Source organism: Taudactylus pleione, unplaced genomic scaffold, assembly GCF_031769625.1.
Source record: "Taudactylus pleione unplaced genomic scaffold, aTauple2 ptg000259l, whole genome shotgun sequence".
NCBI classification, from domain to species: Eukaryota; Metazoa; Chordata; class Amphibia; order Anura; family Myobatrachidae; genus Taudactylus; species Taudactylus pleione.
Window position 1 is genome coordinate 8,365,317 of NW_028284661.1, and position 17,972 is coordinate 8,383,288.

At 44.7% G+C, this 17,972-nt stretch overlaps 1 protein-coding gene across 1 annotated transcript in view; it reads right to left on the reverse strand.

Moving 5' to 3' along the window:
• The window catches only part of TBC1D32 (TBC1 domain family member 32), a 484,474-nt gene extending 466,785 nt beyond the window's left edge, over positions 1 to 17,689 (reverse strand). Inside the window, exons 1-2 of the mRNA XM_088481005.1 lie at positions 17,639 to 17,689; positions 2,081 to 2,301 (exon numbers count right to left, since the gene is read on the reverse strand). Coding sequence (XP_088337131.1) covers positions 2,081 to 2,238 — 158 coding nt within the window. The 5' untranslated portion in view covers positions 2,239 to 2,301; positions 17,639 to 17,689. The remainder of the gene's footprint in view (positions 1 to 2,080; positions 2,302 to 17,638) is intronic.
• Positions 17,690 to 17,972: the final 283 nt, after the last annotated feature.

A 17,972-nucleotide genomic window follows, 5' to 3' on the forward strand; every position in this document is an offset into this window, starting at 1 on the left:
TCTTAGCCATGTTTCACATTACTTCTCATGAGAACAGCTTATGTTAGTATAGGGTTGAAATGATCCTTCAAGCAGCATTCTATGACTATTTTCCACACGTCTGTCTCCCATTGAGAATTTACATACAAAACGTCCATGCAACTATCTGCTTGCAGTCAAGAACCACATACAGTGCTTCCGGAAAGTATTCACAGCTCTTCACTTTTTCCACATTTTGTTATGTTACAGCCTTATTCCAAAATGGAATAAATTAATTTTTGTCCTCAAAATTCTACACACAATACCCCATGATGACAACATGTAAAACTTTTTTTTGAGATTTTTGCAAATTTAATAAAAAAAAAAAAAAACTACTAAGAAATCACATGTACATAAGTGTTCACAGCCTTTGCTCAATACTTTGTTGATGCACCTTTGGCAGCAATTACAGCCTCAAGTCTTTTTGAATATGATGCCACAAGCTTGGCACACCTATCTTTGGGCAGTTTCGCCCATTCCTCTTTGCGACACCTCTCAAGCTCCATCAGGTTGGATGGGAATAGTCGGTGCACAGCCATTTTCAGATCTCTCCAGAGATGTTCAATCGGTTTCAAGTCTGGGCTCTGGCTCGGCCACTCAAGGACATTCACAGAGTTGTCCTGAAGCCACTCCTTTGATATCTTGGCTGTGTGCTTAGGGTCGTTGTCCTGCTGAAGGGTGAACCGTCACCCCAGTCTGAGGTCAAGAGCACTCTGGAGCAGGTTTTCATCCAGGATGTCTCTGTACATTGTTGCATTCATCTTTCCCTCTATCCTGACTAGTCTCCCAGTTCCTGCAGCTGAAATCATAAAAACACCTGGGGCATACTTGAGGACCCCCCTGGAGTCTATTTCGCTAGTTTTGAACTTTGTACCCCAACTTTTGTGTTTTTTCCGCCCCCAAAATGAAAGTACTTTTTTGGGGTGTTCTTATTTTTGTTTTTTAAATTGACACAGTTTACCTTTGGGGGGCTGTCCAAAGGGTGCCGAGTAGTTTTCCCACGTTTGCACCCCAAAAACCCAATTCTGCACTTTTTTCCGCCGGCTATTCATAGACTAAACTTTTTCGCCAGGATGAAAAACATCCCCACAGCATGATGCTGCCACCACCATGTTTCACTGTAGGGATGGTATTGCTCTGGTGATGAGCGGTGCCTGGTTTCCTCCAAATATAACGCCTGGCATTGAAGCAAAAGAGTTCAACCTGTGTCTCTTTAGACCAGAGAATTTTGTTTCTCATGGTCTGAGAGGGCTTCAGGTGCATTTTGGCAAACTCCAGGTGGACTGCCATGTGCTTTTTACTAAGGAGTGACTTCCATCTGGCCACTCTACCATACAGGCCTAACTGGTGGATTGCTGCAGAGATGGTTGTCCTTCTGGAAGGTTCTCCTCTCTCCACAGAGGAATGCTGTAGCTCTGACAGAGTGACCATCGGGTTCTTGGTCACCTCCCTGACTAAACCCCTTCTCCCACGATCGCTCAGTTTAGACGGCTGGCCAACTCTAGTAGGAAGAGTCCTTCCGAACTTCTTCCATTTATGGATGATGAAGGCCACTGTGCTCATTGGGACCTTCAAAGCAGCAGATATTTTTCTGTACCCTTCCCCAGATTTGTGCCTCAAGACAATCCTGTCTCGGAGGTCTACAGACAATTCCATGGACTTCATGCTTGGTTTGTGCTCTGACATGCACTGTCAAGTGCGGGACAGGTGTATGCCTTTCAAAATCATGTCCAAACAACTGAATTTACCACAGGTAGACTCCAATTAAGCTGTAGGAACATCTCAAGGATAATCAGTGGAAACAGGATGCACCTGAGCTCAATTTTGAGCTTTATGGCAAATGATGTGAATACTTATGTACATGCGATTTCTTAGTTGTTTTTTTTTTCCGTAAATTTGCAAAAATCTCAAAAAAACTTTTTATACGTTGTCATAATGGGGTATTGTGTGTAGAATTTTGAGGACAAAAATTAATTTATTCCATTTTGGAATAAGGCTGTAACATAACTAAATGTGAAAAAAGTGAAGCATTTATTGTTCAGAAATTAACATATATAATTACTTGTGAAAATGTTCATCAGTTTCCTCGAGATGCAGCAGAATCTCCTCAGCACATTCAGCAGATGGTGCAGTGGTCAGTCTTTCCTTCACACTTTTCAGGAGCTGTCTAACCATTGATTGGAGCGAGACTTCATCCTCAGCTGAAAAGCTAGCCATCATTTACAAGCGGTCTTCCGACACCGATATTGCCACTAACTGCAGAGAAGGCCTATAGGGGGTTTCCTAAAAGATAAATAAATGCTTTCACTTTCATAGATAAAAATAAATAAAAAAAATATTTACAAATAAATAATGTATTAAGGTGGAAACATTTATTACATAGTTACAACTTATGCCAAACATGCTGTATAATTAGTAATTCACTTTTTTGTAGAATGCTGCTGTACTTGTAGCATGAATAAGGGTCTGATTCAGATTTGTACGGTATTGCACAGTGGCTGTGTCTTTGGGTGCAGCTACTGTGCAATAATATGCTAAATTCCTCAGGAGGCGTCTTGTGTAAATATAGCCACCTCCTGCCGGCTTCTGTGATCCACACCTGAATCTGGAGAACACAGCCATCGGATTAGGTCATCTGATTAACCTTTAGGTCGCAGTACATCTAAGAGGTATTTCTGTTGCAAATGTTTTATTTAATAAACGGTAAGTAAATGAGGGTAGCTCCATTGTTTAATCTGTTATAAGAAGCTTGTCTAAGTTTTAAAATCCATTTTTTACTAAGATATGATCATTAATGTCTGTAATTTCTTATCATATGTGGTAAACCAATGACATTTAGGCAAAATATAGGTTAAAAAGTTTTTGAACAATATATATCTAAAAAAGAGCATCAAAAGATTGGCTACCTCAGTAAGCATGATTTAAAAGGGAAGCACATTTTATGTAGCTAGTTATATTATATATATATATATATATATACACACATACATACATACAAAAAATATATATATTTTTTATATTACACACACATCTTATATATGAAATGTATTGGTTTGTTTATTTGTCTGTTCGGTTATGCTATCAGACACATCTGCACCGATTGGGATGAAACCAATGCGAGGTGGTCCAGTTGGATCCTGGAATGGTTTTAGGGGGATTAGGGTCCCGGTTGGACCTCCTGTTGGTGTACGCTGGGCAGAACTTTGAGCCTGTACTGAGCCTTCTACTGAATGGATTTTGATAAAAACTTCACAGAGTGAAAACATTGGATCCCAGATGACATACTAGGGGGTTGAGGGCCTGGTCGGACCTCCCATTGGTGTATGCTGGGCAGAACTTTGAGCCGGGGAGCCTGTTCTGTGTCTTCCACTGGATGGATTTGGATAAAAACTACACAGATGGGGTGGCAATTGGTCTGGGATGCCTAATGGAGTGGTTGGGGTCACGGTCGGACCTCACAGCAGAGTGCACCAGGCAGAACTTTTACCCAGGGAGACTGTTCTGTGTCTTCCACTGGATGGATTTGGATGACATCACGTAATAAAACTTAATAACTCAAAGATTTAAACCCGGGCAATGCAAGATACTTCAACTAGTAGTATATGCATATTGGTCATTCCATGTAAAGTGTGTTAAGGAGGAACATATTTGTTTAACCTAATCTAAAATGTATAAAGTGAGTTACTTAGTACCATTATATTTAAATATATTCACTTACACGATGGTCAGAGAAAATCATCTTGTTTTTACTCCTTAATATGTGTGTAAATATTTATTAGACATATGAAATTGATTTCCATCTTGTGTTCTCATATTAGTAAAGGTAGTTTTATTTCATGTAATATGAGTTACCATTTTTTCACAAATGACTACCACTTTCAAAAGTTTGCTGCCAATATCACGAGGACTTTATCAAAATCTCTTCACAAAGTAGCCCCACAAATGCCAAAATACACAAATGACTTGCCTGCATCTTTTGGAAATGTGCAAAATGTTCAGGTTTGATGGCAGCTAGACGTGAATAGGTATGTTCTGATCAGTGGAATATAGTGTTAAATGGTTTGTATGGCAAGAAAATAATTAAAAGGCTTGTGAAAGTACAGGAAGAGGGCAGCCTACAGGACCTCCAAGGTCAGATCCTCACTATAGGACCTAAGTTCATAGAGCATTGTTATATCAAGAGGGAACAGTCAAGGAGCTACCCAGAAGACAAATCATCATTGGCATTAGCTCCACAAACAGCAATGATGCAGGTGGATTTTTCTGAAAAATATACCTGTGCTAGTGAGGATGAAATCCAGAGTGCTCACTGGAACCACAGTCAAGTGAGTATCTTTATTGCTGTAAATTGGCATTCAGGAAATATGCATTCTTCGGTTTTGGTATCTGATGTCCTTGATCACTATAAAAATACTGTCATCCCATAATGTATATAGACAGACTTCTAGAAGAATGGCCAACAGACTTTGTAGAAGTTATGATTTGGTCTGATGGTTCTGCTCAATTCAAAAACAGGTACAGTATGTTGCAGAGGCTTTGAAATTTCTAACCGCAAATCAGGAGAATAACATGGGAAGGGGCCTGTTGATGGAGTTGGTGGTGCCATCAAACGCCATGTAAAAGTAGAAAATGTACAGTAAACAATGCAATGGCCTTTGCCATTGCAGTACGTCCAACTTCCAAGGTGACAGATATTGTAAGTGCCTAAACCTAACCCCCCCCTTCCCCACCGCCTAAACCTAAGTCCCCCGGGGGGTGCCTAACCCTAACCTCCCCCCGGGTGTGCTTAACCATAACCCTCCCTTCCCCTAGCCTAACCCTAAACTCACGGGGGGGTGCCCAACCCTAGGTCCCCCCCGGGAACCCTAAACCTAACCCTTCCCCGCCCATGCAGCTGTCCGCACCCGGCTCACCTTCGATCGGTAAGCCGGGTGTCGGGCTCCCGGCGTAGGTAAAATGACAGGCGTCTGGAATTCGACGCCTGTGATTCAACCCCTTGCCGGGATTAGACAGTCGGGAAGCTGACGGTCGGGATTGCTTCCCCATTCCAAGATGTATTTACAAGGGTTTGTCTTCATTTAACTTCGGCATTGATTGGTATATAATCATTATATATGTTGTATTGTTGCTGATTACTATGTCTTTTTGTATTTTGTATTATGCAATAACATTGTTACCAGTTGTTGAGGAATACAGACAGGCATTTATCCATCATGCAATACCATCAAGAAGGCGCCTGATTGGCTCCAAATTTATTCTGCAGCAGGACAATGACTGCAAACATACAGCCAATGTCATTAAGAACTATTCTTACTTTGCAGCATGTTTTCCACACCTGGCCAACACTCAACACTTTTGCACAGTACTGTATAATATTATATATTTATAAATATATCTCACACACATACAAACACACACATATATGTACACACTGATATTGAAAAATTCAGTATGTAAAGGTAATGGTAGGTAGTGGCATCTTGGAAATGCCCAGACCTGCATCAGTTGTAATCTAACATCTGTGGGTCAGTTTGAATATCGGTTAGGCTGCTCATGGCAATTATTGGAGTTTGAATGGGGCATTATAGTGGGTGCCCAATTGATGGGACATTCCATTTCTGAAGATGTGCTGACATTCAACAATCCTCGATCTCCAGTCTCACGTGTACCAGGAATACCTCATGGAAGGCATTAAAACCCACCGTGGACAGCGCAGTGGCCGACCATGGGTGCTTAATGATCGTGACCAGCGGCGTCTCCCCAGAATTGTCTGTGGTAACAGACAAGTGACACTGGCTCAAATCACATCAACATCCAATACAGGAGGTACCAGACACATATCCAGCAGGTCAGTGCAGTGTTCTTTAGCTTCCATGTGATATGGGAGCAGAAGTCCCACCAGAGTGCTCCTGATGACACTATGACACAGCGCCTCACCTGGTCTTATGAGGTTGATAATTGGAGGACTGGCAACATGTGGCGCAGTCCGATGAGTCACAGTTCCATTTGTTTTGGGCTGGTAGTACGGTTCAGATGTGGCAAAGACCCCATGAGGCCATGGACTCCTATGGAATATTCCAGCAAAATAATGCACCGCGTCATCGGCCCCAAGTTCTAAAGAATTGTTTAGAGGAGCATTCTGAAGAGTACCGATGAATTGTGTAGCCCCCAAGTTTGCCCGACATGAACCCAGTCGAGCATTTATAAGAAGTGGTGGAGAGGTCTATTCACCCCCAAGATCATGCACTTACAAATATCAGGGAGCTGAGGGAAGCTACCCAGATAGCATGGGTCAACATCTCTCCAGAAGTCTTCAGTCCACTTATAGGATCAATGCCACATCAAACTGCTGCACTATGCCAGGCTAGAGATGGTCCTACACAATACTAGGCATCTATCCCATGACTTTTGGCACTTCAGTGTGTATACTAGGGATGTGCAGGCTCGGATAGGTTCGAGTTTGCACGTGGAGTTCGGATTTTTCCCTCCAAAAAAACGGAACTCAGAACGAGGCAAAACGTCATCTTACATGGACGAACATCATCATTCCTGGTCTTTTGTCCAGGAATGATGATGTTCGTCCATGTAAGATGACGTTTTGCCTCGTTCTGAGTTCCGTTTTTTTGGAGGGAAAAATCCGAACTCCACGTGCAAACTCGAACCTATCCGAGCCTGCACATCCCTAGTGTATACACATACATATATATATACACACTGTATATAGACACACACACACACAGGCGTGTACAGGGCCTTAATAAGGGGTTTATGGGCTACAAGCTGATGTTATTAAAAATTCAAGGCAAATGGGAACTGACCATTTTTCTTGCCTCAGAATAGTACCCCCAATATATAAATATACCTCACATCAGTGCCCTTAATTTAGGGGTTCACAAACGCGCTCAACTTTGGATATCTCTAAAACCTGAACTGTTGGGGAGCGTTGAGGACAGAGTTTGGGAACCTCTGCCCTAATGCTAACTATGCCACTGTTATGTTCTGGGTTGTTTGTGGACCCGGGGTGGTAGCAGGAGCGATCACAGAAGCGGATTTGAATAAAAAACTAGGTTTTTTAATAAGTGCTTGAGTAGACATAAAATATGGCAGTAAATAAAAGTCCAGGAATATATAAATGTGCACAAGAGTTCTGTGGTGGGAGTAATGGGTTAATGTCCAAGTAGAAACAATTAGAGCTGTCCAGGTGTGCAGGTAGTGAGACTGAACATAATCAACCAGGTATGCAGGTAGTGATGCAGGAAAATAATAGCCAGGTATGCAGGTAGTGAACTAAGGCAAATGAGCAGGATGTCAGCAGGCTCAGGCACTCAGGTATGGGCAAGGGTGATGGAGGAAGCGGGGTAGTCCAGCGGGAGCTAGGAGCTGACAGGCAGGCTGGCAGACAGCGAATTCACAGGAACAGGAAAGCACAGAGAACTCCCTCTCAGCTAGGCTGAGATACACGTTGCACTGGCAAAGAAGGAAGGCACTGACCCTTCCTAAATACCCCATGCCGTGCTGTTACTGGCCGGAGGGAACATGTGATTCACCAGGATTGGCCAGCCGCATCACATGGCCAGAAGGCAAGATGGCGGCGCCCATGCCAAATGGAACGGAGACGCCGCCAGGCCTTACCAGCGCAGAGTGACAACAGGCCCGCACAACAACGCGCGCAGCCAAAGCCCCCCGCCAGACACCAGCTCCGCCACCAGACAGCCCGCGCCACAACGACCTCACAGGTAACACCCGCCTAGCACCATGCTGAAATACCCTGGCCGTGACAGCCACACATCAGTGCCCTTAATGCAAAATATGCCTGTGTTCATCCTGGTAAAAAATTCTATTCATTGAAAGTAACATCATACTGTATGATGTTATTGCAAATATAGTTTATTACCAGTTTGTCATACACTCAGATTAAGGGGTTCATGTATTAAGCAGCAAAAAGAGTGGAGAAGTGGACCAGTAGAGAAGTTGCTCATGGCAACCAATCAGCATTGAGTTATCATTTATCAAGTACATTCTATAAAATAAATAGAAGCTGATTGGTTGCTATGTGTAACTTTTCCACTAGTACACTACTCCACTCTTTTCTCTGCTTGATACATAATCCCCTAAGGGGTATATTTACTAAAGTGAAAGTTTTTAAAAATGGAAATGTTGCCCATAGCAACCAATCAGATTCTAATTTACTTTTAACTAGGACCTTCTAGAGATAATAGCTATAATCTAATTGGTTGCTATGGGCAACAACATCTCCACTTCTAAAAACTCTAACTTTAATAAATAATAAGAGATATGGTAAGAACTTCCCTTTGTTATCTCTATTTCTATGAAGTCCGTACGGTCCACAGGATACCTTGGGGTATAGGCGGATGACGTCAGACATTGGGCACCACAGAGTTAATTTTCATCTCCCAGGATGCACCGGGGCACTCTCTTATACCCCGTCCCCCGAGCCCAGTTATCTCAGTTACGTAGCAAGCCATAGGCCGGAGGAGAACAAAGAGAGAGAAGAAAGTCTGGAACACACAAGTATCACACTCTCACACAGAAGGAGACAAAAAACCGGTGACCAGAACCAAACCCATCTGCAGCACAGGTGCGACAGGGCAGGCGTCCTGTGGACCCTATGGACTTCGTAGAAATAGAGATAACAAAGGTAAGTTCTTACCATATCTCATATTTTCTACTTCAGGGTCCATAGGGTATCCACAGGATACCTTGGGGATGTCCCAAAGGGTGGGGACGTGCCTGTGCAGAAAGGAGAATCCGCCGCCTGAAGGAAGCATCCTGAGAGGCGAAGGTATCAAATGCATAACACCTCACAAAGGCATGGACAGAAGACCACGTGGCCGCCTTGCAAAGCTGAATAGCCAAGGCGCCACGGCGAGCTGCCCACGAAGGACCCACAGACCGAGAAGAATGAGCAGTTACAGAGGCTGGCACAGCCAGGCCCTCATGAGCATGAGCCTCAGATATCGCCATGCGAATCCACCTTGCCAATGTTTGCTTATTGGCACGCCATCCCTTCTTGTGGAAACCATAGAGGACAAACAAGGAGTCCGATTTCTGAAGAGAACTGGTACGGTCGACATATATCCTGAGAGCACGTACCACATCCAATGAGGGCTCACCAGCTGAGAGGTCTGGGGAAGTAAAGGCTGGCACTATAATTTCCTCATTAATGTGGAAACTAGACACCACCTTAGGTAGGAAACCAGGGCGAGTCCCGAGCACTGCCCTATCCTGGTGAAAAATCAGAAAGGGAGGTCTACATGAGAGAGCCCCTAAGTCTGACACCCTTCTGGCCAAAGCAATGGCCAGAAGAAACACAGTCTTCGCAGCAAGCCACTTGAAATCCACTGAGCCCAGTGGTTCAAAAGGCGGTCCTTGGAGAGCCCTCAGGACCACAGCCAAATCCCAAGGAGCCACAGAAGGGACAGAGGGAGGCTGAATGCAAAGTACACCCTGCATAAAGGAAGAGGAGCAAACCTACGCTGAAACCACAACAACAAGGTAGAAACATGTACCTTGAGGGATGCCAGGCGAAGACCCTTATCTAAGCCTGCTTGTAGGAAAGCCAAAATCCTGGATATCTGAAACCCCTGGGGATCATAACCTTTAGGGCGACACCATTCAAAGAAAGTATGCCACATCCTGTGGTAAATTCTGACAGATGCCGGCTTTCGAGTCCTGAGCATTGTGTTAACCACAGAGCCAGAAAATCCCCTGGACCTTAAGAGGGCAGTCTCAAGATCCACGCCGTCAAAGACAGCTGACCCAGGTCCTGGTAAAGGCAAGGACCTTGAGAGAACAGGTCTGGACGTTGAGGCAACAGCATCAGAGTGTCTATGGAGAGACTCTGAAGATCTGAGTACCAGTGACGTCTGGGTCACGCTGGAGCTATCAGCAGAAGCATGCCTCCCTCTTGCTTGAATTTTTGAAGCACTCAAGGAAGAAGGGAGAATGGAGGAAATAGGTACGCCAACTGGAAGGTCCACCTGACCGACAGAGCGTATACAAGGAGAGCCTCCGCGTCCTTTGTTCTTGACCCGTACACAGGCAATTTTTTGTTGTGATGGGATGCCATGTGATCTATTTCCGGAAAGCCCCACTTGTCAACGAGGAGCTGAAATACCACCTGGTGAAGAGCCCATTCCCCTGGGTACACATCTTGACGGCTGAGAAAATCTGCTTCCCAGTTGAACACTGCCGAGATGGCTGGGAGATTGCCTTCCGTCCAAGTCAGAATGCAGGACACTCTGTCAGTGCCGCCTGACTTCGACTGTGGTGGCGTTGTCTGACTGGACTTGCACGGGTTTTCTGTGAAGAACGAGTCTTGCTTGCTGAAGAACCCTGAATACTGCCCAAAGTTCCAATATGTTGATGGGAAGAGCAAATTCCTCTGACGTCCACCTGCCTTGAAACAGGTGTGAACTTGTCACTGCCCCCCAACCTCAGAGACTGGCGTCCGTCGTCAGGAGGACCCAATCAGAGATCCAAAAGAGGCGTCCCTTTTTGAGGTGAGACGTCCACCAGGCCAGAGACTGACGCACCTCCGGAGAAAGCACCATTGTTTGTGTCTTTATCCGACGGGGTAACCAATTCCATCTGGAGAGGATCAACTTTTGCAGAGGTCTGGAGTGGAACTGGGCAAACTCCACCATGTCGAACGTCAACACCATGGATCCCAGTAACCTCATTGCCGAGTGAATAGACACTCGGCGACTCTGAAGGCAAGTGCGTACCCTTGCCTGTAAAGCAGAGATCTTTTCCTCCGTCACAAAGATCCTCTGTTGTTGGGAGTCCAACCGGGCTCCGAGATCGAGCATCCTCTGCGAGGGAAGCAGGAATGACTTCTTCCAGTTGATCAGTCAGCCGTGATTCTGCAACAAAGATATGGTCAGTTGCAGATGGCGCTAAAGCATCTCTGAAGACCTTGTTAACAGTAGAAAGTCGTCCTGATAGGGTAACAGGCGGACCCCCTGCATCCGCAGGTGGGCTGCCATAACTGCCATGACCTTGGTAAACACCCGAGGTGCTGTGGAGAGGCCAAAGGGCAGTGCCTGACACTGGAAATGTTGATTGACCACTGCGAACGCTGGTGAGCCGAAGCTATATTGACATGCAGGTAGGCATCCTGAATGTCCAAAGACACCATAAAATCCCCAGGCTCCATAGCCAATATGATGGAATGCAGGGTCTCCATCCACAACCTCGGGACCCTCAAAGACCTGTTGAGGGACTTGAGGATGAGAATAGGCCGGTAGGACCCATTGGGTTTCGGAACCAGAAAGAGGTTGGAATAATACCCCGTGCCCCGTATGTCACGGCTGCCGACACTTGGAACTCCTAGATGGAGGCAGGCCTACTAGGCACAATAAACTGGGGTGGTCTTAGGAATGACCTTTTCATGAAACTCGTCTCATATAAAGTCTCAAACAGCACAGAGGTTCACATATGCAATAATAAGTATAGGAGGAAATCCCCAAATTATATATATATATATATACATACACACAGTCTTTAACATATAAGAACTAAAGTGGTAGGGAACCCCGAGTCCAGTATGAGGCTAACACCTCAGGATGACATTGAGGACCTTTGCCAGGGTAGAACCCTGTAGTAATGGAAATGCGGAGCAGAGCGAGCCCTGCAGAATAATATAGTTCAGGGACAGGGCCGAGCCCTGCGGTGCAGTGAGAGATGAAGCAAACTTGAGCCTTGTGGAGTAGTGAAGTCGGAGCAGGGTTAAGCCCTGTAAGGCAATGAGATTTCAGAACAGGGTAGAGCCCTGCAGCGTGGCTAGAGTTCGGAGCGGGGTTGAGCCCTGTGATGCAGAGAAGATTGAAGCAGGGTTGAGCCCTGTGACATGGCTAGAGTTCGGAGCAGGGTTGAGCCCCGTGATGCGGAGAAGATTGTAGCAGGGTTGAGCCCTGTGATGTGATGAGATTCCGGAACAGGGTTGAGCCCTGCAGCATGGTTAGAGTTCGAAGCGGGGTTGAGCCCCGTGATGCAAAGAAGATTGTAGCAGGGTTGAGCCCTGTGATGTGATGAAATTCCGGAACAGGGTTGAGCCCTGCGGCGTGGCTAGGGTTCGGAGCGGGGTTGAGCCCCATGATACAGAGATGATACTGTAACGGTGCAGTTGACAACTGTAACAAGGATGAGTTCAATATCCACAGGAACGGAAAGTCAACAGACAAAGTAAATAGTGCAGCAAAATGATGAAACCACAGTGATGGAGCAGTAAGCAATATTCAGGCAATAGGAATGCTGGGCTCTGTAGTGCAGCGGGTAACTGGCATTAGAAGTCCATCTGGAATATAAAAAGTCCACAGCAATCCACAGGCACAGCGGGGATCTGGCAGGAGTCCAAGAAAAGACCTGAAAGCAACGTTGCACAGACACTGAGACACAGTTAGTAACAAGCTTTATACTAGAGGTCTGTGATCCATAGGAAGTTCCAGAACATGTGACCCAAATGGAATCAGGTTTGAAATAATGAGCAATCTAGGAATCCCACAACCTGACGACACCTGGGAAACAGATGATCACTTTAACACTCTATCCCCTGAATAAGAAGCATGCCAGCAAGCAGGATAGCTCCTCCAACGACCACAATGGAACTTTGGCAAAAGTAGTCTATCTTTATATACTGAAATAGTCGCAGTCCTGACACCGTAGATGGGCCGGCACTGGCACTATAATCCCAGCTTGCACTACTTTCTGAAATTCCAGGGCCTTTTCTAGATCTGACTGAAGGCCTGTGGTGAAAAGCTCCACTTTGCGATCTGTAACATCCTTTAAGGAAGACATGGAGGGCATGGGTAATGTTGCACTCTTCACTAGGCGTGTAACATGAGAATCAACCAGGGGAGGAGTTTCCCATTTGAGAAATAATTCTACGCAAAAGGGTATACAACTGCCAACCTGAATCTCTTACCCGGAGTTCTCCATGCCCACGACTCAGAGTAGCACGAAACTTAAGCTACACGCCCATGACACTCTAACAAGACAGTACAGCTACGTGCAATCGTATGGTCTCTGCCCACTTTCTGCCCCAAAACATCAGTTTTGCAGAAAAACAGATTCAGCAAAGATCCGACCAATAGGACGAAGATATGCAATGCACCTGTACGTTATTTCCGTCCGTACATAGAAAACCATCCAACTCAGAATCAGCCCCTAAGTGTGTAGCACCAAAAACATCTTAATTAAAAAGATAATCCCGAAATATTGTCATTCATACTTGCATGCTCACTTTTATCACATGCAGACCATTCTGTTAGAGTACAAATCATTCAAAGATCGATTGGTATTTAAAAGATATTTTGATTAAAATGATAGAAATTCTGCCTACATGTGCTGTCCCCACACATAATCAAGCAATTGTTCCTCAATTCAGGCAAGGCACTACTGCTATAAAAAAAACTTAAATTACTACTAATTTAAAAAATTGTATGGGGATCAAAAGACTTTAGTGGCACATAACTTAAAATACTACAAAAGCCCCTTGGTACACACCCACACACTCTTATGTCTGGTGTTTATACACAAGGGGCATCATACGTCGAACCTAGAAGTTTATCCTGTATGTTATCAATGGTAAAACACTATTATGCAGTCTCTGCTCTCCTTTTACAGTCCTGAGAATCATCGGAGGAGAGTGAGGAACAGGAGATTAACAACGGGGATGGAGAAACTCGTTAGCCTTTTGAATGCACTAAGCCAAGTCAAAATTGTGTAAGTAGATTACTGCATCCAGGCCCATTTATTGATTATATGTTGAAAGATGCAGTATCTATAGGATCACACTAGGATACATAAACTTTTTACATTCTAACAACTTTACAATACTGTAAAAACAGAAAAAGAAAAAACTATTTTTTTTTCTCACTTATTATTGCATAGTTTATTATACACTGAAATGCTTTAATAATAGCTTGTACAAACGTGGGTAATGTTTATTTTAGATAATTGCTTCTTGTTGCAACATTATACCACCAAAAGTTGGAGTTTTAGGTATAGAGTAGTTGATTAATACAAGACACACTTGATACAAGCTATTGATTTTTATGAGGCATATTTGACATCAGATTTTTTTTATGTAAGCAACTGCTTTGTGTGAATCTACAATCAGGTTAAGGACTTTAATGCAGTAGCGCCCAGTAGAAGGGGTAACACAAAACCTTTTTTTTGTTCTTATAAATTGATAATTCAAGGTTGATGTATTGGAGCTTACAGTTACGGGCTCTTTCAAGTGCTCTGGTCACTATTTAATTGATTATTGCTTTTAAGGTGATACATTCATTCATAAGAACACAGGGCCTGATTCAGAGCCGGACGCTCTTGAAGAGCACTAACTCTGAATCAGGGCGTTATTTGGGGGGTTTTTGTTTCGGCCCCTGGCCGCTCGCTAAGCTGTGACCACCCACAGCTTTTGCGAGCGGCCAGGTGATGGTCGCAACTATCACGACCATCGGGGCTTGCGACGAAACCCTTGTGGTAGGGTGTCGTCCATCACAAGCCCCAGAGAGCTTCCTGCTCTAACAGAGCAGGAAGCTCTCCACTGGGAACACTGGTGATCAGTGGTGCCTCCCACAAACAGCGGGCGTTCCTTCGGGATGCCTCCGTTTGTGTAGCCACTCCCCCTCCCCGCCTACAAAACAGGGTGAGCTGTCGATCAACATCGACAGCCGCCCCGTATGTAGTGAGCCCCGGAGCGAGAGAATTTCTCTCTCGCTCAGGGGCTTGCACATGCGTGCGGCGCACGCCACGTGTGCGCAGTACCCCACCATTGACCCGCTAGCGAGCGCTATGCGCTCGCAAGCGGGTCTGAATCAGGCCCACAGTCTTGTTCGGAGTACACTATACACATTATCATTAGGAGGCTCTGGAGCATAAATGGACATACAGTTTTTTCACAGAGAGGTCTTTCTTATGTCTTTGTCTTTTAAATGTAGAAATCCAAAATGGACAATCTTCTTTGTTGCTCATAAAAGAAAGAAAATACAAGAGCAAAACATAGCGCAGGGTCTCGTCGCAAGCCCGATGGTCGCGATGGTCAAAGACCATCGTGACCATCTTTTTGGCCGCTCGCATATGCTGTGGGTGGTCACCCACAGCTATGCGAGCGGCCAGGAGGCCGCTCCATTTTCAGGTAGGAGGGCACTGATTCAGAGCGAGCGCTCTGGTCAGAGCGTTCAGCTCTGAATCAGGACCACAGTCCCATTCTATAAGCTGGTTTTTGGCTGAAGTGAGCCATCCCTTGATTTCCAGTGTTTTGCTCTTCTTTTTTCTTCCTTTTATGAGCAACAAAGAAAATTGCCCATATTGGATTACAACATTTAAAAGACGTAGGGGGGATTCAATTGCCGGCGAAGGGTGCAAAATGCCGTTTCCGCTGTGTTTGAACGCCAGCAACGGTAGGCCGTCTTGCATCCTTCGTCTGCCCAAATGCCCGATTTGCACATAAGTGTGTAAAAAAACTCTGGTATAGCTAAAGGACACTTGTGTGTGCTGTTATTAATGTTTTTTATATGTATGTTGTCTTTTGTGGTGTTTTTAGGTTTAAACTGAAAAAGTTAATTTAATATTAAAGATATTAGTGCTTGTTAGTTCTTCATTCAAGATTTTAAGTTATACTATATATGGAGGGGATTGATGCCCTATAACTCTAGCAAGTATACAATCTATACTAAGATAGAGAAGACATAATTTTATGGGGGGGAAAAAAAAGAAATGTAACTGTACATGAATCTCAAATTGATTTGTTTAGTGTGTAATACATAGGCCAGAACTTGACACCTTCGGCCACCAATCTCATAACTACATCGCCCTTATACAGCCAACCATCAATCTCTGTAGCCCTCTATGGTCCAAGTACTCATAATATCCTATCTAAGAATATGAAAAGGATTCAGAACCAATGCAAACTAACTTAAGCATTACTAAATTAAAAATAAAACAGTAAATTATTAACATACATAATAAAACATATTGACATCAAAATTACTAGAGAGCCACATCCCCTATCTGAGCCCAATTATGCTGATAAACTGAAGTAATTAAAAGGGTGATTTGTTTTATTTTTTAAATATCTACCACAATGAAACCACAAACAAATTATTGGTTACACTTCTGGTAACTATAGAACCATGGGTACTTGCATACCTCCTCACATTAGGAGTCCCACAGTCGGGACCTGCGCACGCCCGAAAGGGGGCGTGGCCTGATCATAAAAGGGTGTGGTTTGATGACACGCCCCCGTTTATATCACTAATGGGGCGTGCCCAGCATCTCCGCCCTGGGCTTCCCCCCGTATTGTGAATAGATGCTGTGTGCATGCGCACAGCATCTATTCTCGCTCTGCATACCCGCTGCTCGGCTGCTTCCCCCAACTTCCCCCCCCACCGCGGGACTCTGCGGCCCGCGGGTGGGACAGTCCCTAAAAAATGGGACTGTCCCGCTGAATGCGGGACAGTTGGAAGGTATGTATTTGTGTACTTTACGGACTCATTGCAGAGAGAACCCAAGTGTCCTACACTATCAATCATGGTAATGTCTAAATCCCCTTCACAGAGAGGACCCTGACGTTATCAGCTAGTGTCCAGCATCATTCCCTACCATCCAAGTGGGCAAAGAGGAGGAAAATAACCTTGTGGCGAGCATAGGGAGACCGAAGCGTGGCGAGCGCAGCAAGCCCGCGAGGTGACAACTTTCTTCTTTAGGTGGGAACAACTTTCGGTGCATTCACACGGTCAGATATGTCAGATGAACGATTGGAACGATTTCAGCCTGTATTAAAATGAATGAAATCTGACAAATCTGACTGCAAACACATCAGATGTCAGATATCGTTATCTGACAAACGGGAACGCGCATCGTTCATCTGCCAAACATATCAGATATGTCAGATTTTCCTTCAGATATGAACGATTTTTAAAATCGTTATTGTACAGATCTGAAGCAAAATCTGACCATGTGTATGCACCATATAACATTCATTGGGTTCTCTATGCAATTAGTCTATAAAGTACACAAGTACTTCATGCTATAATGTTTTAGTAAATAACGCATTTTGATCAGTTATAAATGGAGAAATGACTCTTAGGAGATCTATGATAAGGTTTTTCTTTTGTTCACAACATTATATTAATCACCACTATATCAGAGCCACATGCATCACATATTCAACGACTACACTGCAAGCCGGCTGTATCATTAGGATTACACAGGAGGGCGCTAGGCATCGCTTCTCACCATGGTAACAGCCCGCACACTCCGCGTCATAGAAGGCCGGTCCTGTGCTTTGGGGCATTGCTATAGTAACACACGTAGCGTCACAGCCATAGTGTACTACCCAATACAACTTTTACTGCTGTACACACGGGGCTGATACTGTGCCACTTATCATACAGAGCCCCTTCTCATGACTCAATACAGATCCTACGTGATACAGAAAAGTGAGTGCTATACCCTGTAGCAGTAATCATACGGAAATTCACATAGTATACTCCTCAGTGTGTATGTGTGTGTGGTGTGTAGTAGTGTGTGACTATTGGTTTAACAAACCCCAGGGCGGTGTAAGGGCAATACAACACCACATCTCACTTACTGTCTGCGGTCTCCGCTCTGCTCCGAGTCCCCGCTGTCTCACTGCTGCCAGTTACGTCCAATCACAATAAGCACCCAGCACATGGAGCTACACACAGAGACTGGAGGAGTAACAAAGGCGTTACCTTAGGGATATTAAATTACAAGCATGCCGCGCCTATGCTCCATTACACCATATCCTCCAGCCGTGTCACACAGCTCCATGTCTCATTGTCAGCACTACGGGGCCTCGCAAGGACATACTTATGTTAGAGGAGTTGCGCTGTGATGCCTCGGCAGCAGGTCAGGAATTGTGGGCACGGTACACTGGGAACATGACCCACACCCCTAGTGGG